We start from the raw sequence: 27,143 nt of genomic DNA, 5'->3' as shown, positions 1-27,143 counted from the left end.
CTCTGGGCTTTGACCCCTCTCCCCCCCCCCCTCATTCCCTAGCACTCCCCAACCCAATCAGACCCTCACCCACACAGGCCCCACTGCCCAGACCCCACACTGAGAGTCACACTGGCTCTGCAGGCTGGAGCAGGAGACAGAACCAAGACAGAGGGAAGGTGAGTGTGGGGGTGGGGAGAGGAAGACAGGAGGGTCTCCCCGTTATAGGTGGGATGTGGGGGCTTTGGAGAGGGTGCAGGGGGGTTAGCAGCATGCAGTGTGTGGACACGCTGGGATTAGAGGGCATCAGCTACAGGGAGAGGATGGACACACTGGGATCAGAGGGACACTGGGATCAGAGGGACACTGGGATCAGAGGGACACACTGGGATCAGAGGGACACACTGGGATCAGGGGGACACTGGGATTAGAGGGACACACTGGGATCAGGGGGACACGCTGGGATCAGAGGGACGCTGGGATTAGAGGGACACTGGGATTAGAGGGACACACTGGGATTAGAGGGACACTGGGATCAGGGGGACACTGGGATCAGAGGGACACACTGGGATCAGAGGGACACACTGGGATCAGAGGGACACTGGGATTAGAGGGACACACTGAGATTAGAGGGACACACTGGAATTAGAGGGACACTGGGATTAGAGGGACACACTGGGATTAGAGGGACACACTGGGATTAGAGGGACACTGGGATACACTGGGATTAGAGGGACACACTGGGATTAGAGGGACACACTGGGATTAGAGGGACACTGGGATACACTGGGATTAGAGGGACACACTGGGATTAGTGGGACACTGGGATCAGAGGGACACACTGGGATTAGAGGGACACACTGGGATTAGTGGGACACTGGGATACACTGGGATTAGAGGGACACTGGGATTAGAGGGACACTGGGATCAGAGGGACACACTGGGATTAGAGGGACACTGGGATTAGAGGGACACTGGGATTGGGACACTGGGATTAGAGGGACACTGGGATTAGAGGGACACTGGGATACACTGGGATCAGAGGGACACACTGGGATTAGTGGGACACTGGGATACCCTGGGATTAGAGGGACACACTGGGATTAGAGGGACACTGGGATTAGAGGGCACTGGGATTAGAGGGACACATTGGGATCAGAGGGACACTGGGATTAGAGGGACACACTGAGATTAGAGGGACACACTGGAATTAGAGGGACACTGGGATACACTGGGATTAGAGGGACACACTGGGATTAGAGGGACACACTGGGATTAGAGGGACACTGGGATACACTGGGATTAGAGGGACACACTGGGATTAGTGGGACACTGGGATACACTGGGATTAGAGGGACACTGGGATTAGAGGGACACTGGGATTCGAGGGACACTGGGATCAGAGGGACACACTGGGATTAGAGGGACGCACTGGGATTAGAGGGACACTGGGATTAGAGGGCACTGGGATTAGAGGGACACTGGGATTAGAGGTACACTGGGATTAGAGGGACACTGGGATTAGAGGGACACTGGGATTAGAGGGACACTGGGATACACTGGGATCAGAGGGACACACTGGGATTAGTGGGACACTGGGATACCCTGGGATTAGAGGGACACACTGGGATTAGAGGGACACTGGGATTAGAGGGCACTGGGATTAGAGGGACACTGGGATTAGAGGGACACACTGGGATCAGAGGGACACACTGGGATCAGAGAGACACACTGGGATCAGAGGGACACTGGGATCAGAGGGACACTGGGATTAGAGGGATACACTGAGATTAGAGGGACACACTGGAATTAGAGGGACACTGGGATACACTGGGATTAGAGGGACACACTGGGATTAGAGGGACACACTGGGATTAGAGGGACACTGGGATACACTGGGATTAGAGGGACACACTGGGATTAGTGGGACACTGGGATACACTGGGATTAGAGGGACACTGGGATTAGAGGGACACTGGGATTAGAGGGACACTGGGATCAGAGGGACACACTGGGATTAGAGGGACACTGGGATTAGAGGGACACTGGGATTAGAGGGACACTGGGATTAGAGGGACACTGGGATACACTGGGATCAGAGGGACACACTGGGATTAGTGGGACACTGGGATACCCTGGGATTAGAGGGACACACTGGGATTAGAGGGACACTGGGATTAGAGGGACATTGGGATTAGAGGGACACACTGGGATCAGAGGGACACACTGGGATCAGAGGGACACTGGGATTAGAGGGACACACTGGGATTAGAGGGACACTGGGATACACTGGGATTAGAGGGACACACTGGGATTAGAGGGACACACTGGAATTAGAGGGACACTGGGATACACTGGGATTAGAGGGACACACTGGGATTAGAGGGACACACTGGAATTAGAGGGACACTGGGATACACTGGGATTAGAGGGACACACTGGGATCAGAGGGACACACTGGGATCAGAGGGACACTGGGATTAGAGGGACACTGGGATACACTGGGATTAGAGGGACACACTGGGATTAGAGGGACACACTGGAATTAGAGGGACACTGGGATACACTGGGATTAGAGGGACACACTGGGATTAGAGGGACACACTGGAATTAGAGGGACACTGGGATACACTGGGATTAGAGGGACACACTGGGATTAGAGGGACACACTGGGATCAGAGGGACACTGGGATCAGAGGGACACTGGGATTAGAGGGACACTGGGATACACTGGGATTAGAGGGACACACTGGGATTAGAGGGACATACTGGAATTAGAGGGACACTGGGATACACTGGGATTAGAGGGACACACTGGGATTAGAGGGACACACTGGGATTAGAGGGACACTGGGATTAGAGGGACACACTGGGATTAGTGGGACACTGGGATACACTGGGATTAGAGGGACACTAGGATTAGAGGGACCCTGGGATTAGAGGGACACTGGGATTAGAGGGACACTGGGATCAGAGAGACACACTGGGATTAGAGGGACACTGGGATTAGAGGGCACTGGGATTAGAGGGACACTGGGATTAGAGGGACACTGGGATTAGAGGGACACTGGGATACACTGGGATCAGAGGGACACACTGGGATTAGTGGGACACTGGGATACCCTAGGATTAGAGGGACACACTGGGATTAGAGGGACACTGGGATTAGAGGGACACACTGGGATCAGAGGGACACACTGGGATTAGAGGGCATCAGCTACAGGGAGAGAGAGGATGGACACACTGGGATTGTTTTCTCTGTAGTGTCAGTTATGGGGAGACCTGATAGAAGTTTTTTAAATTATCAGAGACATAGAAAGATCTTCTCAGATCCTTTTTCACAAGGTGGATGTCCAACACGAGAGGGCACAGCTTTGATGTGAGAGGGCACAGCTTTGATGTGAGAGGGCACAGCTTTGATGTGAGAGGGCACAGCTTTGATGTGAGAGGCAAAGTCTAAAGGAGATGCACAGGACACGTTTAGTTCAGTTTATTGACACAAGGTGTAACAAGGTACAGTGAAAAGCCTTTCATTGCGCGCCATCCAGTCAGCAGAGAGACTATATATAATATACATGGTTACAATCAAGCTGTCTGTCCACAGTCTACATTTTGTTTACAGCGGGGGGGGGGGGGGGGGGGGGGGTGGAACGTGCTGCCGGGGGGGGGGGGGGTGGAACATGCTGCCGGGGGGGGGGGGTGGAACGTGCTGCCGGGGGGGGGGGGGGGGTGAAGGCAGATACAATAGTGGTGTTTAAGAGGCTTTTGGACGAGGACATGGACATGCTGGGAATGTGGACCATGTGCAGGCAGGTAAGAGCTGGTGTTGCAGCATGTTCAGCACAGGGATTGTGGGCTGAAGGGCCTGTTCCTGAGCTGTACTCTTCTATGTGGAAGGGCAAGGGGGATGGGGAATAAGTTTGCCCGCCTGTCCAAGGGGTTTGGGGCTGGTAGTGGTGCCTCTGCCCTTGGCCCCCCTCCCTACTGGGCCGCTTGGTTTGGCACCAACACGGCCTGCAGGCTTCAGCGGCCGTTAGGCCTCACTCCCGCCGCTCCAGGCCTCACTCCCGCCGCTCCAGGCCTCACTCCCGCCGCTCCAGGCCTCACTCGTGACCTCCAGGCCTCACTCCTGAGCTCCAGGCCTCACTCGTGACCTCCAGGCCTCACTCCTGAGCTCCAGGCCTCACTCCTGAGCTCCAGGCCTCACTCGTGACCTCCAGGCCTCACTCCCGCCGCTCCAGGCCTCACTCGTGACCTCCAGGCCTCACTCCTGAGCTCCAGGCCTCACTCGTGACCTCCAGGCCTGGCGGCGGCAAAGTACACGCAGTGGGGGCTATTAGGGTCTATTGGCGAGGTTTGTGTTGGCCTAGCAACAGGTTGCTGCACACTCAGTCCTCCAGGGACAGAGAGTGAGGGGGGTGGGGGGAGGAGAAGCCTTAAAATACACCGTTTCATTAAAATACTCAGAGCCAGACAACCAGCTGATCCTTCCAGAACCTTCCACAGCCAGGAAACTCTTCATCCTCACCAGCTGACAGTGTGTGGGTGGTAGGTCTGGGGCCTAGCCTGTGAGCCATAGACACAGGCCCGAGGCCTAGTCTGGGCCATGAACACAAGTCTGGGGCCTGGTGTGTGGGACATGGACACTGGTCTGGGGCCTGGAGTGTGGGCCATAGATACAGGTCTGGGGCCAAGCCTGTGGGCCATAGACACAGGCCTGGAGCCTAGTCTGGGCCATGAACACAGGTCTGGGGCCTGGTGTGTGGGCCATGGATACAGGTCTGGGGCCTAGCCTGTGGGCCATAGACACAGGCCTGGGGCCTAGTCTGGGCCATGAACACAGGTCTGGGGCCTGGTGTGTGGGCCATGGATACAGGTCTGGGGCCTAGCCTGTGGGCCATAGACACAGGCCTGGGGCCTAGTCTGACAGAGCAAGGCCAGTTGGCAATGTCTCATGTTGGTCGGCACTGCGTGGAGGGCCGTTACCCTGCATGGTCGCTCTGGGCTGAGAGGGGCGTTGGGAACCTTTCACCGTCCCCGGGGTGGAAATGCGTCGGTCACTTCAAACATCCCCGGCCATTCCGGCCTCAAACATCCAGTGTTAGCGAGGTGCAGAGGGCAGCGTTAATGCGGATACAAGGGAAAACTCAGTGGCGTCAGTAACTGCAGCGGCATTAGTGGTGGGCAGGGCCCCGCACGATCCTCCTTCACAACGGCCTCCTCTCTCTGCCCAGCACGGGGGCAGGGGCAGGGGGCCGGGCTAGGCCAGCAGGCCCAGGCGGGTTATCTTGGCGGACAGGAATGAATGAATGATAAACACTATGGTCTTGGGGCAGGACTCCATGTTCAGTTGCTGCAAGACAGGAGGTTTCCCGTTACTCCCGGGTCAGCTCTAGCTGATTACCCCATCCCCATCGAACTCCCCGCCCCGCCCCGCTACCAGAGGTGTTCGGCCCCCAGTTGTAACATTGCTCCCTTGGGCTACAACTCATCCCCATTGCCCCAATACCCCTCCCACCTCTGTGACCCTTCACCCCCACACACTTGTTTGCAATTGCAGAGTCAGCTTGCCTGGGAGAATGTCAGAGAGGAGCAGCATGGAACAGGCCCTTCGGCCCAACAACATGCCCCATCTACACTAGCCCCACGTGCCTGTGCTTGACCCTCTACACATGTCCATGTTTTTCGATACTGTTATAGTCCCAGCCTCAACTACCTCCTCCGGCAGCTCGTTCCACACCCACCACCCTCTGCTTGAAAAGCCCTCAGGTTCCGATTAAATATCCCCCCTTACATTCAACCCATGTCCTCTGGTCCTCGATTCCCCAACTCTGGGCAAGAGAGTCTGTCCAACTACCCGATCTATTCCTCTCATGATTTTGTACACCTCTATAAGATCACCCCTCATCCTCCTGCGCTCCAAGGAATAGAGACCCAGCCTGTTCAACCTCTCCCTATAGCTCACAACCTCTAGTCTTGGGTCTTGCCCCTGTCACTACCCTCCCCCCCGCCACATTCCCAGTGGCCACAGAAAGCCCGCCCCAACCCGCCCCCCACCCCACCCCCAACACCCCCCCACCCCACTCCGCCCCTCCTCCCGCACCACCCCACCCCCGCCCCCACCCCACCCCACCCCCAACACCTCCCCACCCCGTCCCTCCTCCCGCACCACCCCACCCCTCCCCGCCCCCCACCCCCAACACCTCCCACCACCACCCTGCTCCTCCCCCCCACCTCCCCGCCCCCCCCACCACCCTGCTCCTCCCCCCCACCTCCCCCCCCAACCCCTGCCCCCCAACACCACCCCTCCCCCCGCACCAGCCCCGCCCCTCCCCTCCCCCCGCACCACCCCCCCACCCCGCCCTGCCCCCCACCGCCCCGGGTAAGTGGGCAGACTGGGGTACTCACAATCTCTCCCTCGGGACCCCCGAAGTCGAGGAAGAGCAGGCGGACGCCGTCATCGGAGGACATGCGCAGCCTCTCGAAGGGCTGGCTGACCAGTGGCGCACTGCGGCCCAACTCCCCCACCCGCGAGATGGTGAAGCCCCGCTCCAGGTGCACTGCCAGCTGGCAGGCCCGGCCCAGCCACGAGCACTCTGCAGCGGGCACACGGGCAGTGTTAGGGGGCGGGGAGAGAGGGGGTAGGGGGCAGGGGAGGGAGAGGGGGGGGAGAGAGGGGGTAGGGGGCAGGGGAGGGAGAGAGGGGGGGGAGAGAGGGGGGAGGGGACGGGGAGGGGCAGAGGGACGGGGAGAGAGGGGGGGGACGGAGAGGGGGGGGTAGGGGGTGGGGGAGGGAGGGAGAGAGGGGGGTTAGGGGACAGGGAGAGAGGGGGATGGGGAGGGAGGGAGAGGGAGAGAGGGGGGGACGGAGGGAGGGGGGGACGGAGAGAGGGGGGGGTGGGGGAGGGAGAGGGGGTGGGGGAGAGAAGGGGGGGAGAGGGGAGGGCATGGGAGAGAGGGGCAGCGTTAGGGGGGCAGGGAGAGAGGGGGGGTAGGGGCAGGGGAGAGAGGGAGGGAGAGAGGGGCAGCGTTATGGGGGCAGGGGAGAGGGGGCGGGGAGAGGTCACGGGAGGGGGAGAGGTCACAGAAGGGGGAGAGGTCAAGGGGAAGGGAGAGGTCATGGGAGGGGCGTGAGGTCGCGGGGAAAGAGGGGAGGTCGCGGGGAGGGGGAGGTCGTGGGGAGGGGAGAGGTCGCGGGGAGGGGAGAGGTCGCTGGGAGGGGAGAGGTCGCGGGGAGGGGAGGGGAGAGGTCGTGGGGAGGGGAGGTCACTGGGGAGGGAGAGGTCACGGGAAAGGGAGAGGTCACGGGGAAGGGGGAGGTCACGGGGAGGGGGGAGGTCACGGGGAGGGGAGGTCACGTGGAGGGGGGAGTTCACGGGGAGGGGGAGGTCACGGGGTGGGGGAGGGAGGGGGGAGGTCACGGGGAGGGGGAGGTCACGGGGAGGGAGGGGGAGGTCACGAGGAGGGGGGAGATCACGGGGAGGGGGGAGGTCACGGGGAGGGGGGAGGTCACGGGGAGGGGGGAGGTCACGGGGAGAGGGGTCCTCACCGGTCATCACCTCCTGGAGCTGCTCGGCGGCACGGTGACAGCCGTCCACCAGGAGCCGGCTCCACAGGCCCAGGTCGGTGGCGGTTGCTGTGGTGAAGAGGCGGCTCTCCACTCCACGCCGTGTGCCGGCCCTCAGCACGAACGACAGGTCGGGGTCAGCCTGCAGCCCCTTGGCGGGGCCCGAGTGCACCAGCCTGTGACCCAGAGCAGTGTGAGACCCCCACCCTCACCCTCACCCCCCCCTCGACCCCCACCCTCACCCCCCCCCCGCTCTTGACACCCCCACCCTCGACCCCCACCCTCACCCCCCCCGCTCTCGACACCCTGCCCTCGACCCCTGACCCCCCCGCCCTTAACACCCCCCCACTCTCCGACCCTCAACCCCTCCCTCCCACCCCTACCCCTCCCCCCACCCCACCACCTCCCCCCACCCCCACCTGTGGCTGACGTGTGGGGAGGGGGCTCTCACCTGGTGGTGATGAGCGGGTGCCGGGAGTCGGGATTGTCCAGCTGTTCCCTGGTGTGGGGCAAACAGCTGTACAGCTGCAGCTCCTTGTCGGTGAGCAGGGCTAGTACAGGCCGCTCCTCCTGCTCCGCCACCTGGGGAAGAGGCAGGTCGAGCAAACAGGGAGAGAGAAGGGGACCCATGCCCAGGGGGGAGGGGAGGGGAGGGGAGGGCCGTGTGTCGTTAGGGCTTGGGCGGGGTTGAGATGCGAGTCCACGGACAGGGGGTGGGGAGCGGATGCCGGTGACTGGTGTTACCGCGGGGAGGGGCGATACTGGGGCGGTGTGGAGGTTGGGGCGGACCGGGGACCCTACCTGCTCGGTGAGCCAGCCCAAGTGCTGGGCCAGTGATGGGGTGGGGGTGGGGGTACCGGGGGCGAGGCAGGGGTATCGGGGGTGGGGGTGGGGGTAGGGGTACCGGGCGTGGGGGTGGGGGTACCGGGGGCGAGGCAGGGGTATCGGGGGTGGGGGTGGGGGTACCGGGCGTGGGGGTGGTGGTACCAGGGGTGGTGGTGTGGTACCGGGGGTGGGGCGGGGGTACCGGCCGTGGGGGTACCGGGGGTGGGGGTGTGGTACCGAGGGCAGGAGTACCGGGGGTGGGATAGTGGGGGTGGGGGTTGGGGGAACCGGGCGTGGGGGTACCGGATGTGGGGGTAGTGGGGGTGGGGGTACTGGGCGTGGGGGTGGTGGTACCGGGGGTGGGGGTACCTGGGGTGGGGGTGGTGGTACCGGGGGCGGGGGTACCGGGGGAGGGGGGTACCGGGCGTGGGGGTGGTGGTATCGGGGGCGGGGGTACTGGGGGTGGGGGGTACCGGGCGTGGGGGTGGTGGTACCGGGGGCGGGGGGTACCGGGGGTGGGGGAGGGGGGTACCGGTAGTGGGGGGTACCGGGGGTGGGGGTACCGGGGGCGGGGCGGGGGTGCCGGGGGTGGAGGTACCGGGGACCCTACCTGCTCAGTGAGCCAGCCCAGGTGCTGGGCATTCGGCCCACCCAGGGCCCGCAGCCTGGCGGTGGAGCGGGGCAGCAGGACGGAGGCGTTACCGTGGAGAGCAGTGAACCAGGACTGCGCCGTGGGCCCGTCCCTCAGCCGCAGCGTCACCGACTGCTGCCCGTCCGCACTCCGCAGGTCAATGTACCTGACCCGGGGGGGGGGGGGGGGGAGAGAGAAATACAAGCATTATTCAAACTCAATTCTGAATTGACAGTTGTTGGAGAAAGTTAATCTTCCTGAAACACAAACTGAACAAAAATCTCAGCAATCTCATGTGGCAGGAGCAGAATGAGGCCATTCAGCCCATCATCTACTCCACCATTCAATCATGGCTGATCTATCTCTCCCTCCTAACCCCACTCTCCTGCTTTCTCCCCATAATCCCTAATACCCGTACTAATCAAGAATCTATCTATCTCTGCCTTAAAAATATCATAGAAACATAGAAAATAGGTGCAGGAGGAGGCCATTCGTCCCTTCGAGCCAGCACCGCCATTCATTGTGATCATGGCTGATCGTCCCCAATCAATAACCCGTGCCTGCCTTCTCCCCATATCCCTTGATTCCACTAGCCCCTAGAGCTATATCTAACTCTCTCTTAAATCCATCCAGTGATATCCATTGATTTGGCCTCCACAGCCGTCTGTGGCAAAGAATTCCACAGATTCACCACCCTCTGACTAAAGAAATTCCTGCTCATCTTTCTAAAAGAACATCCTTTAATTCTGATGCTACGACCTCTGGTCCTAGACTCTCCCACTAGTGGAAACATCCTCTCCACATCCACTCTATCCAGGCCGCTCACTATTCAGCAAGTTTCAATGAGGTCCCCCCTCATCCTTCTAAACTCCAGCGAGTACAGGCCCAGTGCCCACAAATGCTCATCATATGTTAACCCATTCATTCCTGGGATCATTCTTGTAAACCTCCTCTGGACCCTCTCCAAAGCCAGCACATCCTAACAGATTTGGATGAGAACATACAGGGCAAGATTAGCAAGTTTGCTGATGATACAAAAGTTAGTGGTTTTGCAGATAGTGAAGATGGTTGTGAACGATTGCAGCAGCATCTGGATTGATTGGCCAGGTGGGCAGAGGAATGGTTGATGGAATTTTATACAGAGAAGTGTGAGGTTTTGCATTTTGGGACTTCGAACAAGGGCAGGACCTACACAGTGAATGGTAGGCCTCTGGGTAGTGTTGCAGAGCAGAGGGATCTTGGAGTACAAGTGCATGGTTCCTTGAAGGTCAAGTCGCAGGTAAATAAGGTGGTCAAAAAGGCTTTTGGCACTTTGGCCTTCATCAGCCAGAGTGTTGAGTATAGAAGTTGGGCGGTCATGTTGCAGTTGTATAAGACGTTGGTGAGACCGCATTTAGAGTGTAGTGTTCAGTTCTGGGCACCATGTTATCGGAAAGATATTGTCAAGCTTGAAAGGGTTCACAGAAGATTTATGAGGATGTTGCCAGGACTAGAGGGTGTGAGCTATAGGGAGAGGTTGAGTAGGCTGGGTCTCTACTCCTTGGAGCGCAGGAGGATGAGGGGTGATCTTATAGAGGTGTATAATATCATAAGGGGAATAAATCGGGTAGATGCACAGAGTCTCTTGTCCAGAGTAGGGTAATCGAGGACAAAGGTTCAAGGTGAAGGGGAAAAGATTTAGTAGGAATCTGAGGGGTAAGGTTTTTTTACACAAAGGTCGGTGGGTGTATGGAACGAGCTGCCACAGGAGGTAGTTGAGGCTGGGACAATCCCAGCGTTTAAGAAGCAGTTAGACAGGTACATGGATAGGACAGGTTTGGAGGAATATGGACCAAGCGCAGGCAGGTGGGACGAGTGTAGCTGGGACATTGTTGGCTGGTGTGGGCAAATGGGCCAAAGGGCCTGTTTCCACACTGTATCACTCGATGGTATTCACAGTACACCAAATGCCGTCTGACCAAGACTAGCACAGACCCTCTAATCCTAGCAACATCCTCAAGGTCATGTTTGACTAATCATTTTGAATTTTTTGAAGAGGTTACCAGGGAAATTGATAAGGGCAAGGCTGTGGATGTTGTCTATATGGACTTTAGTAAGGCATTTGACAAGGTTCCACATGGAAGGTTGATTAAGAAGGTTAAATCGTTGGGTATTAATAGTGAGGTTGCAAGATGGATTCAACAATGGCTGAATGGGAGATACCAGAGGGTAACGGTTGACAACTGTATGTCAGGTTTGAGGCCAGTGTCTAGTGGAGTACCCCAAGGATCTGTGTTGGGTCCACTGTTGTTTGTCATTTACATTAATGATCTGGATGATGGTGTGGCAAATTGGATTAGTAAATATGCAGATGATACTAAGATAGGTGGTGTAGTTAATAATGAAGTAGATTTTCAAAGTCTACAGAGAGACTTGGGCCTTTTGGAAGGGTGGGCTGAAAGATGGCAGATGGAGTTTAATGCTGATAAGTGTGAGGTGCTGCATTTTGGTAGGACAAATCAAAATAGGACGTACAGGGTAAATGGTAGGGAATTGAGGAATGCAGTGGAACAAAGGGATCTGGGAATAACTGTGCATTGTTCCCTGAAGGTGGAATCTCATGTGGATAGGGTGGTGAAGAAGGCGTTTGGTATGCTTGCCTTTATAAATCAGAGCATCGAATATAGAAGTTGGGATGTAATGTTAAAATTGTACAGGGCATTGGTGAGGCCGAATCTGGAGTATGGTGTGCAGTTCTGGTCGCCAAATTATAGGAAGGATGTCGACAAAATGGAGAGGGTACAGAGGAGATTTACTAGAATGTTGCCTGGGTTTCAGCACTTAAACTACAGAGAGAGGTTGAACAGGTTGGGTCTTTATTCTTTGGAGCGTAGAAGGTTGAGGAGGGACTTGATAGAGTTTTTTTTAATTTTAAGAGGGACGGACAGAGTTGACGTGGGTAGGCTTTTCCCTTTGAGAGTGGGGAAGATTCCAACAAGGGGACATAACTTCAGAATTAAGGGACAAATGTTTAGGGGTAACATGAGGGGTAACTTCTTTACTCAGAGGGTGGTGGCTGTGTGGAATGAGCTTCCGGTGGAAGTGGTGGAGGCTGGCTCGATTTTATTATTTAAGAGTAAATTGGATAGGTATATGGATAGGAGGGGATTGGAGGGTTATGGTCTGAGAGCAGGTAGATGAGACAAGGTCAGAGAAAGTGGTCGGCGTGGACTGGTAGGGCCGAACGGGCCTGTTTCCGTGCTGTAATTGTTATATGGTTATATGGTTATAAATCTTCTGTGAACCCCTTCAAGCTTGACAATATATTTCCTTAATTGCCACTCTTGGCCTTCTGCCGTCCAACTAACCTATCCTTGCCAGTGTCTGCCCCTTGATACCGTGGGCTCTCATCTTCCTTAACGGCCTCACGTGTGGCTCCTTATCAAAGGCTTTCTGAAAATCCAGGTAAACAACATCTACCGACTCTCCTTTGTGTGTCTTGCTATTTACTTCCTTAAAGGACTCAAACAGATTTGCCAGGCCTCCCCTTCACAAAGCCATGCTGACTTTGGCCTATTAGTGCATTCACTTCTAAATACTCCATAACCTAATCCTTCATAATGGACTCTAAAATATTACCAACCACGAGAGTCAGACTAACCGGCCAGTTCTTTTGGGTGGGCGGTTGGAGCGGTTGGAGTAGCGGCCGGGCGGTAGGTTTAGTAACTGAGCGCGGGGCTTTGTTTGGAGAGTATGACTGCCAGGGCAGTTTTTTGTTCTGGGTGTCAGATGTGGGGAATCTGGGAGTCTGATAGTCTTCCAGACATCCACATCTGCGCCAGGTGTGACGAGATGGGGCTCCTAAGGGACCGTATTAGGAACCTGGAGCGGCAGATTGATGACCTCCGTCTGATCAGGGAGAGTGAGGAGGTTATAGATAGGAGTTACAGGGAGGTGGTCACTCCTAGACCACGGGAGGTAGACAAGTGGGTCACTGTTAGGGGGGGCAAGGAACAGAGGCAGGGACTAGGGAGTACCCCGGTGGCTGTACCCCTTGGAAATAAGTACTCCTGTTTAAGTACTGTTGGGGGGGACAGCCTACCTGGGGGCAACGACGGTGCCCGGGCCTCTGGCAAGGAGTCCGGCCCTGTTGCTCAGAAGGGTAGGGAAAGGAAGAGGAGAGCAGTAGTAATAGGGGACTCTATAGTGAGGGGGTCAGATAGGCGTTTCTGTGGACGCAGTCGGGAGACCCGGATGGTGGTTTGCCTCCCTGGTGCCGGTGTCCAGGATGTGTCTGAGCGTGTCCAGGATATCCTGAAAGGGGAGGGGGAGGAGCCAGAGGTCGTGGTACATATAGGTACCAACAATATAGGTAGGATAAGGGAAGAGGTCCTGAAAGGAGAATTCAGGGGGCTAGGAAGAGAGTTAAAAAAAAAGGACTTCCAAAGTAATAATCTCAGGCTTACTGCCTGTGCCACGCGATAGTGAGAATAGGAATGGAGTGAGGTGGAGGATAAATACGTGGCTGAGGAACTGGTGCAGGGAGCAGGGTTTCAAGTTTCTGGATCATTGGGACCTCTTCTGGGGGAAGTATGACCTGTACAAAAAGGACGGGTTGCATCTGAACCCGAGGGGAACCAATATCCTGGCGGGGAGATTTGCTAAAATAACTGCGGAGACTTTAAACTAGTACGGTTGGGGGGAGGGACTCAAACACAGATAGCTAATAGGCAGTGTGTGAGGCAGGAGGCAGAAAAGGGAAACACTCAGACCCAATATGTAGGAGAGAAAGAAGGGAAAAGAAATAAACTGAGAATAAGAAATGATGGGTCCCTTAAATGTGTATATTTTAATGCTAGGAGCATTGTAAGAAAGGTGGATGAGCTTAGAGCCTGGATTGACATCTGGAAGTATGATGTTGTGGCGATCAGTGAAACATGGTTGCAGGAGGGTTGCGATTGGCAATTAAATATTCCAGGATTTCATTGTTTCAGATGTGATAGAATCGGAGGGGCAAGAGGTGGGGGTGTTGCATTGCTTGTCAGGGAGGATATCACAGCAGTGCTTTGGCAGGACAGACTAGAAGGCTCGATTAAGGAGGCTGTTTGGGTGGAACTCAGAAATGAGAAAGGTTTAGCAACACTTATAGGGGTGTATTATAGACCGCCAAATAGGGAACGAGAATTGGAAGAGCAAATATGTAAGGAGATAGCAGATATTAGTAGTAAGCACAGAGTGGTGATGTGGGTGATTTCAATTTTCCGTATATAGACTGGGAATCACATTCTGTTAAAGGGCTGGATGGTTTGGAGTTTGTAAAATGTGTGCAGGATAGTTTTTTGCAGCAATACGTAGAGGTGCCTACCAGAGAAGGGGCAGTGTTGGACCTCCTGTTAGGAAATGAGATGGGTCAGGTGACGGAGGTATGTGTTGAGGAGCACTTTGGGTCTAGTGATCATAATGCCATTAGTTTCAATATCATTATGGAGAAGGTCAAATCTGGACCAAGGGTTGAGATTTTGGATTGGAGAAAGGCTAATTTTGAGGAGATGAGAAAGGATTTAAAAGGAGTGAAATGGAAATTGTTGTTTTATGAAAAGGATATAATAGAGAAATGGAGGATATTTAAAGGTGAAATTTTGAGAGTACAGAGTCTTTATGTCCCTGTTCGGTGGAAAGGAAAGAATAATAATTTGAAAGAGCCGTGGTTTTCCAGGGAAATTGGACACTTGGTTCGGAAAAAGAGGGAGATATACAATAAATATAAGCGGCAGGGAGTAAATGAGGTTCTTGAGGAATATAAAGAATGTAAAAGGAATCTTAAAAAGGAAATTAGAAAAGCGAAAAAAAGATATGAGGCTGCTTTGGCAAGTAATGTAAAAGTAAACCCCAAGGGGTTCTACAGATATGTCAATAGCAAAAGGATAGTGAGGGATAAAATTGGTCCATTAGAGAGTCAGAGTGGACAGCTATGTGCTGAGCCGGAAGAAATGGGGGAGATATTAAACAATTTCTTTTCTTCGGTATTTACCGAGGAGAAGGATATTGAATTATGTGAGGTAAGCGAAACAAGTAGAGTAGTGATGGAAATTAGGAGGATTAAAGAAGAGGAGGTACGGACACTTTTGAAGAATATAAAAGTGGATAAGTCTCCAGGTCCTGATAGGATATTCCCTAGGACATTGAGGGAAGTTAGTGCAGAAATAGCAGGGGCTATGACGGAAATATTTCAAACGTCATTAGAAACAGGGATGGTGCCGGAAGATTGGCGCATTGCGCATGTTGTGCCTTTGTTTAAAAAAGGTTCTAAAAGTAAACCTAGCAATTATAGACCTATTAGTTTGACGTCTGTGGTGGGAAAATTAATGGAAAAGATACTTAGGGACAATATATATAATTATTTGGATAATCAAGGCCTGATTAGAAACAGTCAACATGGATTTGTGCCTGGAAGGTCATGTTTGACTAATCTTCTTGAATTTTTTGAAGAGGTTACCAGGGAAATTGATAAGGGCAAGGCTGTGGATGTTGTCTATATGGACTTCAGTAAGGCATTTGACAAGGTTCCACATGGAAGGTTGATTAAGAAGGTTAAATCGTTGGGTATTAATAGTGAGGTTGCAAGATGGATTCAACAATGGCTGAATGGGAGATACCAGAGGGTAACGGTTGACAATTGTATGTCAGGTTGGAGGCCAGTATCTAGTGGAGTGCCCCAAGGATCTGTGTTGGGTCCACTGTTGTTTGTCATTTACATTAATGATCTGGATGATGGTGTGGCAAATTGGATTAGTAAATATGCAGATGATACTAAGATAGGTGGAGTAGTTGATAGTGAGGTAGATTTTCAAAGTCTACAGAGAGACTTGGGCCTTTTGGAAGGGTGGGCTGAAAGATGGCAGATGGAGTTTAATGCTGATAAGTGTGAGGTGCTGCATTTTGGTAGGACAAATCAAAATAGGACGTACAGGGTAAATGGTAGGGAATTGAGGAATGCAGTGGAACAGAGGGATCTGGGAATAACTGTGCATTGTTCCCTGAAGGTGGAATCTCATGTGGATAGGGTGGTGAAGAAGGCGTTTGGTATGCTTGCCTTTATAAATCAGAGCATCGAGTATAGAAGTTGGGATGTAATGTTGAAGTTGTACAGGGCATTGGTGAGGCCGAGTCTGGAGTATGGTGTGCAGTTCTGGTCGCCAAATTATAGGAAGGATGTCGACAAAATGGAGAGGGTACAGAGGAGATTTACTAGAATGTTGCCTGGGTTTCAGCACTTAGGCTACAGAGAGAGGTTGAACAGGTTGGGTCTTTATTCTTTGGAGCGTAGAAGGTTGAGGGGGGACTTGATAGAGGTTTTTAAAATTTTGAGAGGGACGGACAGAGTTGACGTGGGTAGGCTTTTCCCTTTGAGAGTGGGGCAGATTCCAACAAGGGGACATAGCTTCAGAATTGAGGGACAAATGTTTAGGGGTAACATGAGGGGGAACTTCTTTACTCAGAGGGTTGTGGCTGTATGGAATAGGCTTCCGGTGGAAGTGGTGGAGGCTGGCTCGATTTTATTATTTAAGAGTAAATTGGATAGGTATATGGATAGGAGGGGATTGGAGGGTTATGGTCTGAGTGCAGGTAGATGAGACTAGGTCAGGGAGAATGGTCGGCGTGGACTGGTAGGGCCGGACAGGCCTGTTTCCATGCTGTAGTTGTTATATGTTATATGTTGTTATATGTATATTCCCACTATTCTGCTTTGCTCCATTCTTGTGCAGCGAGGTAATATTGGCAATTTTCCAATCATCTGGGACCTCTCCTGACTCTAGTGATTCCTGAAATATCACTGTCAATGCCTCCACAATCTCTAAAGCCACCTCTTTCAGAAGCCATGGGTCCAGTCCAGGTGACCTATCCACCTTCAGGCCTTTCAGCTTCCCAAGCACCTTCTCCCCAGTAATCACCACTCCACTAACCCACCCCCTGACCTCTTGCATTTCAGGCACGTTGCTGGTGTCTTCCACTGTGAAGACTGATGTAAAAAGTTATTCAACTCCATTTCTTTATTCCCCATTATCACTTCTCCCATCAGTCCCCATCGGTCCAATGTCCACTCTTGCCTCTTTCTTACTCTTTATATATCTGAAGAAACTCTTGCTACCCTTTTATATTACTGGCTAGCTTACCTTCGTATTTCATCTTTTCTCCCTGTATTGCCTTTTTAATTACCTTCTGTTGTTCTTTAAAAGCTTCCCAATCCTCTGGCTTCCCGCTCATCTTTACTCCGTTATACTTCTTCTCTTTTAGTTTCATACTGTCCTGGACTTCCCTTGTCAGCCACCGTCGCCTCTTTCTCCCCCTAGAATCTTTCTTCCTCATTGGATTGAAATGATCCTGCATCTTCTGGATTGTTCCCAGAAGTTCCTGTCATTGCTGTTCCACCTTTATTCCTGCTAGGGTCCCTTTCCAGTCAACCTTGGTCGGCTCCTCCCTCCTGCCTCTGTAGGCCCCTTTGACCAGTTGTAATATTGCACATCCGATTTCACTTTCTCCCCCTCAAATTGCAGGTTAAATCTTATCATATTGTGGTCGCTACCTCCTAGTGGTTCCGTTACCTTGAGTTCTCGTATCAAATCCAGTTCATTACACAACACTAAATCCAGAATTGCCTTTTCCTTTGTGGGCTCCAGTACAAGCTGTTCTAAGAATCCATCTCGGAGGCACTCCACAAACTCCCTTTCCTGGGGTCCAGAACCAACCTGATTTTCCCATCTACTTAAATATTCAAATCTCCCACGACCACCGCAGCATTGCCTTTGATACTCGCCAATTGTATGTCCTGATGTAACTTGTATCCTGGCTACTGTTTGGGGCCCTGTAAATAACTCCCATTGGGGTCTTTTTACCCGTATGATTTCTCAGCTGTACCCACAGCTCCTGATCCTACGTCACTCCTCACTAAGGAGAGCTACCCCACCCCCTCTGCCCACCTGTCTGTCTTTCCCATAGGATCTGTAGATGTGGGGAACTGGAAACGGACAGAAGGTGCCAGAACACCCAACAGACATCGTCTGTGGGGAGAGAAGTGACCCCTCACTCCGTGACCCCTCACTCCGTGACCTCTCACTTCGTGACCTCTCACTCCATGACCCCCTCACTCCGTGACCCCTCAGAGAGATTGACCGGCTAGCATTTTCTGTTTATTTTCTACTCGAGCAGATGTGCCCCTCCTGCCTAACACGCCCCCAATGGTCCCCTCCTGACCCCCCGTCCCCTCCTCACCCCCGTCCCCCCCACACCCCCGTCCCCATCCTGACCCCCCGTCCCCTCGTCACCCCCGTCCCCTCCACACCCCCGTCCCGCCCCCACACCCCCCGTCCCGCCCCACCCCCCCCCCGTCCCCCCCCACACCCCCGTCCCCCCCACACCCCCCGTCCCCCCCCACACCCCCCGTCCCCCCCCACACCCCCCGTCCCCCCCACAACCCCCGTCCCCCCCCACACCCCCCCCGTCGTCGTCCCCCACACCCCCCGTCCCCCCCCCACGTCCCACACCCCCGTCCCCCCCACACCCCCGTCCCCCCCACACCCCCCGTCCCCCCCCACACCCCCGTCCCCCCCCACACCCCCGTCCCCCCCCCACACCCCCGTCCCCCCCCACACCCCCGTCGTCCCCCCCACACACCCCCTGTCGTCGTCCCCCACACCCCCTGTCCCCCCCACACCCCACGTCCCCGTCCCCGTCCCCCACACCCCCCGTCCCCGTCCCCCACACCCCCCGTCCCCGTCCCCCACACCCCCCGTCCCCCCCCACACTCCCCCGTCCCCCCCCACACCCCTCCGTTCCCCCCCCCACACCCCCCGTCCCCCCTACCCCGTCCCCCCCCCACCCCCCGTCCCCGTCCCCCCCACACCCCGCCGTCCCCCTCCACACCCCCCCCGTCCCCCTCCACACCCCCGTTCCCCCCCCACACCCCCGTCCCCGCCCCACACCCCCGTCCCCCCCCCACACCCCCGTCCCCCCCTACAACCCCGTCCCCTTCCTCACCCGCCGTCCCCCTCCTCACCCCCCACACCCCCGTCCCCCCCACACCCCCGTCCCCCCCCACACCCCCGTCCCCCCCACACCCCCGTCCCCCCCCTACAACCCCGTCCCCTTCCTCACCCGCCCGTCCCCCTCCTCACCCCCCTCCTCACCCCCATCCCCTGCCCCCTCCTCACCCCCCCTGCCCCCTGCTCCCTCTCCTCACCCCCAACCCCCCCTCCCTCTGTTCCCCCCATCCTAATCCCCCCACTCTCTGCCCCTTCTCCCCCATTCTCTTGCCCCCCTCCCTCGGCCCTCCTCATTCCCCCCCTTGCCCCCCCCAGTACCTGTTCTCGATGTCGGGGGAGCAGGTTGTCCTGCGGATGTAACACATCTCCAGTGGGAAGCTGAGCTCGGTCTGGGTGTCGTCGCCAGGCGGTGCCCCCGGTGAGGGGGGGTCGGGGGGGCCCGAGGGGGGGCTCCAGGCCAGGGGGGTCCCCGGTGATGAGGCCTTGAAGTAGGATGACACCTCCTTCAGGTACTTCACTGTGGGGGGGGGGGGGGGGGGGGGGGGGAGAAGGTCAGTGATCACACCACGTTGCCACAGCAACACTGACCGCAACACGGCAACGCCACAGAATACGCCACTGTCACAGAACACGGAGCAACACGCCACTTTCACAGAACATGGAGCAACACGCCACTTTCACAGAACACGGAGCAACACGCCACTGTCACAGAACACGGAGCAACACGGCAAGCAGAGAACATGGAGCAACATAGCAATGCAGAGAACACGGAACAGCACGGCAACGCCACGGAACACAGAGCAACACGGCAACGTCGCAGAACATGGACAAACATACAACGTCACAGAACATCACAGAACATGGAACAACATGGGAGCACAGAGAACATGGCGCATCACAGAACACGGACCAACATGGAACTTCACAGAACACAGCACACCGCAGAACACGGACCAACACAGCAACATCACAGAACACAGACAAACACGGCAACATCGCAGAGAACAGTCGGAGGAGAGAAAACAACACGGCACCGTCACAGAACACGGAGCAACACGGCAACTGTGCCCAACATGATGCCAACTCCAGTCATGATGCCAACTCCATTCTGCTGCCCGTGATACACGTCCCTCCATTCCTTGCATAAACTCGACCCACACATCGACTTTGTTCCTTGGAGCGCAGGAGGGTGAGGGGTGATCATGTAGAGGTGTGTGATCACGAGAGGAATAGATCAGGGGGATCTTTACCCAGGAGAGGGGGATCAATTATAAGAACCTGAGTGGCGTGTATTACCCCTCTCCCCTGCTCACCCCCCTGCCCCCTCCTCACCCGCCCGTCCCCGAGAGAGAGGGGGAGAGAGAGGGGGGGAGAGACAGGGGGTAGAGAGGGGGGGAAAGAGAGAGGGGGGGGAGAGAGAGGGAGGGAAAGAGAGAGGGAGGGAAAGAGACGAGAGAGGGATCTGGTGGAACGAGCCCGAGGCCCGAGGCCCGAGGCTGGTACACCGGACCCGGGGCCTCGAATCCAAGAAACCTGCACGACCAGAACTTACTTAATTTTACCCCAAAATAGCCGCATCTAGGATGAACCCCTGAAAAACGTTTTCCTCCCCCCTCCGGACCTTTCACTAATGCGCCCCCCCCCCCCCCGCCCGGATGTCATGGAAACCCTACGAGGACGGGCCCAACTTGGTCTAGTATATATATAAAAATAAATAGATAGATAAATAAATCGACAAGCAGATAAAATAAAGATAAATAGATAAATAAATAAATAAATAAATAAAGATGCCGCAGACAGATCAGATCACCACGACATGTAGAACAAAGAGCTGGGATATAGGATAGCCGCCTGAATGCAAAAGCGAACACGCAAAAGACAAACATAAGGAGAAGATTCTCCAGTAAAACCCAGATGTTCTCTACGTTGGTTACGTCCGACATCGAGGGGGTAGGAAGTAGAATAACGTGATATTCTTCACTAACTACATCCATTCATGGAGAGACACTCTGCTGGATAACTACCCACACGTCCATAGAGAGGGTATCGGACATGGCGGCAGACTGAAAGTATGTAAAGATCACAACCTAGACAAAGATCACCCTCTCCTTACTATTTCCTACTACAATGGAGGTAAGATTGTGATACAGGGAAATACAGAAAACTTGGACTCTTTTGAAGAGGTTTTCCTCCTGCTAAAAGAGAAGGTGAACGAAATAAGGACCGATACCCACCAGGGAAATTACAAAGACGGGAGCCCACCAGAGATAACTGCTGCCCCAGGCCATCTCTACCCCTCCTACACCTTATAACTCAAACCGCCAGCTGAGAGAGAGTCTGGCCCAGTTAGAACTTGAATTCACGGAGTTCAAACAAGCACAGGCTAAGTACTCCCACCAGCTGAAAGAGGACTTCAGACAGTTGATGGCGAAATATGAGACCACCACCTCTGAGATGAAGAGAACTCTGGAAGAGCTGAGACAAGTAAACTGTGCACTCCGTGCCCAAATAACCAAAATGAAGGAGGGTATAAATAAGAAAGGAAAAGAATTTAACAAACAGCTCCAAAATGCCAGCAACAATCACTCAGAAGTTCCAAAAAGTTCACACGAAAAGACACAGAGCCCATTTGTTGCCCACCTCCCTATGGCCGCCCCAACCTCTCTGATCTGCACTCAGCCCACCAATACATCACCACTGGACACCCCTCCTGTAACACAGCCTGCTCCAGGAACACAGTCGACAGGCAAACCCCCATCTCAGCCTTACTCAACCTCCTGCCTCCCAGTCTGAAAAGCAAAACCCCCAGGTAGTCCTACTGACTGACTCCAACGGGAAGTTTCTGGACCCCCAGAGGCTGTTCCCAGGTCGCCAGGTACTGGTTAAAACGTGCAGCACCACAGACCATGCAATGAGGGTCTTGAACAAAGACACCATCGGAAGCCCTCAATACCTTGTGATCCATACAGGCACGAATGATCTGTGCACCATACTCCATGGCACTGCTGGGGCAATAAAGAGGATGGCCAGTAAGGAATTCCCTGAGTTGTAGATGGTGATCTCGACCCTGCTGCCCAGGACAGACACCCCACCCCATGTGATCCACAACACCAACATGGAGATCAGCAGAGGATGTGCCGACCCCACCCTCCCTAACGTCCAAGTGGCCCACCACCCAACCACCGGTACATGGACCTCCATGACAGAATACATCTAAACAGACAGGGGGTGAGGGCCTTCGCAAAGAACCTTAAAGATACTGCCCTGGGACACAACCTTCCCACCGCCTCGATCAATGGGAACCCAAGAGGCCAAACCAGATTCCCTCCCCCTCACTACCTCCGGACCACCCCCCAAACTGCGAGGAGACACAACAGTCCAGCATGGGCCGCCATTGCCCCCGGCCCACATCCTCAGCCACAGCCGCCGACCGACCGACCGAACACCCCGGAGATGGAGAGACCAGGAAGCTGCTGCAAGCCCTGTGCTCCCAACTCTTGTGGTAAGTCCAGCATGGGCCGCCATTGCCCCCGGCCCACATCCTCAACCACAGCCGCCGACCGACCGACCACCCCGGAGATGGGAGAGACCAGGAAGCTGCTGCAAGCCCTGTGCTGCCAACTCTTGTGGTAAAACAAAACCAACACATATATATAATACAGTCCCTCCCGAGTGACTGAAAAAAGGAAAATAGCATAAGATTGCATTGAATTAGTATTGTTAATATTGTTGATATTACTATTAATATTGTTGATATTGCTATTGTTAATATTGTTATTATAACTAGGTGGCAGTACGAGCCTGCCTTACCACGGCATACCAAATATTACCCAACATTCCCCATTTACAGAAACAATTAGTGTTTTCACACTTGTCCCACAAAATGGGTTTTTGTTTTTCTCCAAAGAGAAAAAAGAAAGATATATAAGTAAAAATAAATGAGTTGATTCCATATAAACTGCTGGAATATCAAGGGGCTCTACTCCTCAACCTTCAGGATGAAGACTGGGAACCCTGAATTCCTAAAGCTCATAGAAGATACTGATATAATGATATTAACAGAAACATGGCACTGAAAGGATTCGTTTACTCACTGCCCTCAGGGTATCATGAAGTCATGGTGTCCTCAGTAATAATTACTAATATACATAAGGGCAGAACTTGGTGTGGTACAAGGGAGAACTAGACAGTCACATTACATCAATAAAACAGGGGAAACCACATATATGGCTGAAACTAGATAAAGGAATTGGAATAACTGAGGTAGATACATATCTATGTGCATTCACTGTGAGGCAGCAGTCCCCTCTCTCAGACCATAGACAAATCAACGTGTACCTAAAATTCTCTGCTCAAATTAAAGACATAAAAAAGAAGCCCAGTAAGCTCCATAAACTAAATCAGACATACAGATAGGCTCCAGACAGTGGAGATAAATTCATCATGGCCCTGAACTCACCCCATCTCATAAATAAAATATCGAAATTTAAGACAAGCCCATATGAGACTACCAGAGATGGTGTAAACATGGCCATAAATGACATTAATGTGATCTTTCACAAGGCAGCTATCAAAGCTGACCTTGTAAAACAGAAGAGAAAAATCATCAAAAAACATAACCATGAAAAACGGTTTGACTACGAGTGCAAAAATGCCAGAAAAAATCTGAGGAAAATATCGAATCAAAAACACCGCCAACCAAACAACTCAGACTTACGTATTAGATATAGTGAAACCCTTAAAAGATATAAACACAAAACTATACCCATAAAAGACTTGAAGAAATTGAAAACTCCATAAATCAAAACAAATTCTGTGATATGTGGAATAACCTGGGCACAACAAAACCACAAGCATTACCAACTCAAGATGGTGATACCTGGAGGGCATATTGTGAAGATCTGTATAAAGATATTCCAATAAATAAAATAAACTCAAACTACTCTTATATCAGAGATAAACTCCAAACATTAGAAACAACAATTAGAGACTATCAAAACCCTCTCGACTTCCCAATCACTCCAGAAGAATTGGCCATAAAAATAAAATTTCTCCACTCAAAGAAAGCTTGTGGTCCAGACAGCATTAAAAATGAAATGCTTTAGTATAGCACTCCGGAGATGCAGAACATAATGCTTAGGCTGTTCAACATCATATTACGTTCAGGTTATTTTCCCAATATTTGGTGTCAAGGGCTTATTTCGCCCATTTATAAGAGTGGAAACAAATCAGATCCAAACAATTATCGTGGCATCTGTGTCAGTAGTTGCCTAGGGAAGTTATTCTGCAATATTATCAATAACAGAATGCAGGATTTCCTTAGTAAATATAATATTCTCAGTAAAAACCAAATTGGCTTCCTTCCAAAACACCGCCCCACTGACCATATCTATACTCTTCACTCTCATTGAAAAACATGTACATCAAGCAAAAAATGGGAAAATATTTGCCTGTTTTATTGACTTTAAGAAAACATTTGACTCTATTTGCCACGAAGGGCTTTATTACAAACTTCTCCATTGTGGTACAGGAGGAAAGGTATATGACCTTATTACATCAATGTATTTGAATAATAAATGTGGTGTCAAAATTGGGGACAAATGCACTGATCTCTTCACCCAGAGGAGAGGCGTCCGGCAAGGCTACAATCTGAGCCCAACACTGTTTAATGTGTACATAAACGATTTGCAGTAACGTTGGACCACTGGCTGGGTGAGGTCGCGTGGGGCGGTAACGGACCTGTCAAAATAACTTTTAAATGTTGTATATAGTCCCTGCCTCAACTACCTACTCTGGCAGCTCATTGCATACATCCACCACCTTCTGAGTGAGAAATTGCCCTTCAGGTGCCCGGTAAATCTTTCCCCCCTCACCTTAAACCCACACCCGCTGATTCCCAGAGGGCGGGGCAGGGGGTGGGGGGAGGGGCAGTGGGCGGGGGAGGCGAAGAGGGTGAGGAGCAGGGGGCAAGGGGGGAGGGGCAGGGAGGGGCAAGGGCAGGGTGAGGAGGGGGAGGCGATGGAGAGGGGGCGGGGAGGAGGGGCAGGGGAGGCGATGGGGGAGGGGCAGGGGCATTGGGGGGGAGGGGGAGTCATGTGCAACTGAGCCGCTGACTTCCTGCTCCGGTCAAGGCCCACACTGCCCCCTGCAGGCCGGATGCCGGATGGTGCAGCAGCTCGAGCCGCTGCCTCAAAGCGCCAGAGACGCGGGTTCGATCCTGACCTTGGGCGCTGTCTGTGGGTGTTTGCATGTTTTCCCTGTGACCGCGTGGGTTTTCTCCGGTTTGCTCCCACACTCCAAAGATGTGCGGGTTTTGGGTTAATTGTCCGGGTGTGTTGGGGGGAATGAAATCAGACGTCAGCACCCACCTTGTCCAGTGAAGCTGCCCGCCCGCCCGCCCGCTGACCAGTGTAACGTGTGGGTAAAGAAGGGTAGGGACTCGATGGGCTGAAGGGCCTGATTTCATGCTGGATCTCGGTGAGTCCGAAGCTGTAGCTGGTCAGCAACATCGCAGTGGCCGCTCCTCGGCCGTGACTGACAGCCACAGCCCCCCTCCCCAGGGACAGACATCGCCTCAAGCCCCCCCCCCCCGCATCTTCCAACACCCCCCCCCCCGCATCTTCCAACACCCCCCCCCCCGCACCTTCCAACAGCCCCCCCGCACCTTCCAACACCCCCCCCCCCGCACCTTCCAACACCCCCCCCCCCGCACCTTCCAACACCCCCCCCGCACCTTCCAACACCCCCCCCCCGCACCTTCCAACACCCCCCCCCCGCACCTTCCAACACCCCCCCCCGCACCTTCCAACACCCCCCCCCCCCGCACCTTCCAACACCCCCCCCCCCGCACCTTCCAACACCCCCCCCCCCCGCACCTTCCAACACCCCCCCCCCCCCCGCACCTTCCAACACCCCCCCCCCGCACCTTCCAACACCCCCCCCCCCGCACCTTCCAACACCCCCCCCCCCCGCACCTTCCAACACCCCCCCCCCCCGCACCTTCCAACACCCCCCCCCCGCACCTTCCAACACCCCCCCCCCCCGCACCTTCCAACACCCCCCCCCGCACCTTCCAACACCCCCCCCCCCCGCACCTTCCAACACACCCCCCCCCGCACCTTCCAACACACCCCCCCCCGCACCTTCCAACACCCCCCCCCCCCGCACCTTCCAACACCCGCCCCCCGCACCTTCCAACACCCCCCCCCGCACCTTCCAACACCCCCCCCCCCGCACCTTCCAACACCCCCCCCCGCACCTTCCAACACCCCCCCCCCGCACCTTCCAGCACCCCCCCCGCCCGCACCTTCCAACACCCCCCCCCGCACCTTCCAACACCCCCCCCCGCACCTTCCAACACCCCCCCCCCGCACCTTCCAACACCCCCCCCCCGCACCTTCCAACACCCCCCCCCCCCCCGCACCTTCCAACACCCCCCCCCCCCCGCACCTTCCAACACCCCCCCCCCCCCCGCACCTTCCAACACCCCCCCCCCCCCGCACCTTCCAACACCCCCCCCCCGCACCTTCCAGCACCACCTCCCGGCCCGTCTTCTTCAGCGCCTGCACCGCCTGGTCGTGGGAGGCGTCGCGGAGGTCGGTGCCGTTGACGGCGAGGATGGCGTCGCCCACATACAGTTGTCGGCTCTGCTCGGCCGCCAGACCGCGGAATATCTTGGAGATGATGATGGGCATGTGGTTCTCACGGCCACCCTTGATACTGATGCCCAGCCCCCCCGCCTCCTGCTTCACGATGCGGACACTACGCTGGCGGCCGGGGCCGGGCCTGGGCTCTGAGCCGGGGGGAGAGGGCTCTGTCTCCGGCTCCGGCTCCGGCTCCGGCTCCGGCTCCGACTCCCCGTTGGTCAGGGCCGCTCCGGCCGCTCCTCCGGCCCCGCTCAGACACAGCGAGTCCTCGGACAGAGAAGCGAGGAGCCGCCGCCAGCGCCCCGGCTCCAACCCCGGCCCCAACACCGGCCCCCGCAACTCCACCAGTCCGCTCCGCACCACCATCCCAGCGGCGACCAAGGTCAGACTGTCCGGGACAGGACGGGACGGGACGGCGATCTGAGTGAGACCCTCCTCCTGCGGCCGGGACCCGGCCCGCCCCCAGTTAAAGCCCC

General features: G+C 54.8%; 1 protein-coding gene across 1 annotated transcript; it reads right to left on the bottom strand.

Annotated features, from left to right (window-relative positions):
• Positions 1-3,695: 3,695 nt before the first annotated feature.
• Positions 3,696-27,117, bottom strand: snta1 (syntrophin, alpha 1). Its single transcript, XM_078418592.1, has 7 exons — positions 26,547-27,117; positions 19,340-19,538; positions 8,982-9,168; positions 7,998-8,128; positions 7,529-7,722; positions 6,388-6,575; positions 3,696-5,332 (listed from the first exon to the last, which is right to left on the bottom strand). Exons 1-7 carry the CDS (start codon positions 27,031-27,033, stop codon positions 5,240-5,242), a joined length of 1,479 nt encoding a protein of 492 aa, XP_078274718.1. The 5' UTR covers positions 27,034-27,117; the 3' UTR covers positions 3,696-5,239.
• Between the last annotated feature and the right edge of the window lie 26 nt (positions 27,118-27,143).

Source organism: Rhinoraja longicauda, chromosome 22, assembly GCF_053455715.1.
Source record: "Rhinoraja longicauda isolate Sanriku21f chromosome 22, sRhiLon1.1, whole genome shotgun sequence".
In the NCBI taxonomy this organism is placed as follows: Eukaryota; Metazoa; Chordata; class Chondrichthyes; order Rajiformes; family Arhynchobatidae; genus Rhinoraja; species Rhinoraja longicauda.
This window is presented reverse-complemented; position numbering and strand designations above follow the sequence as displayed.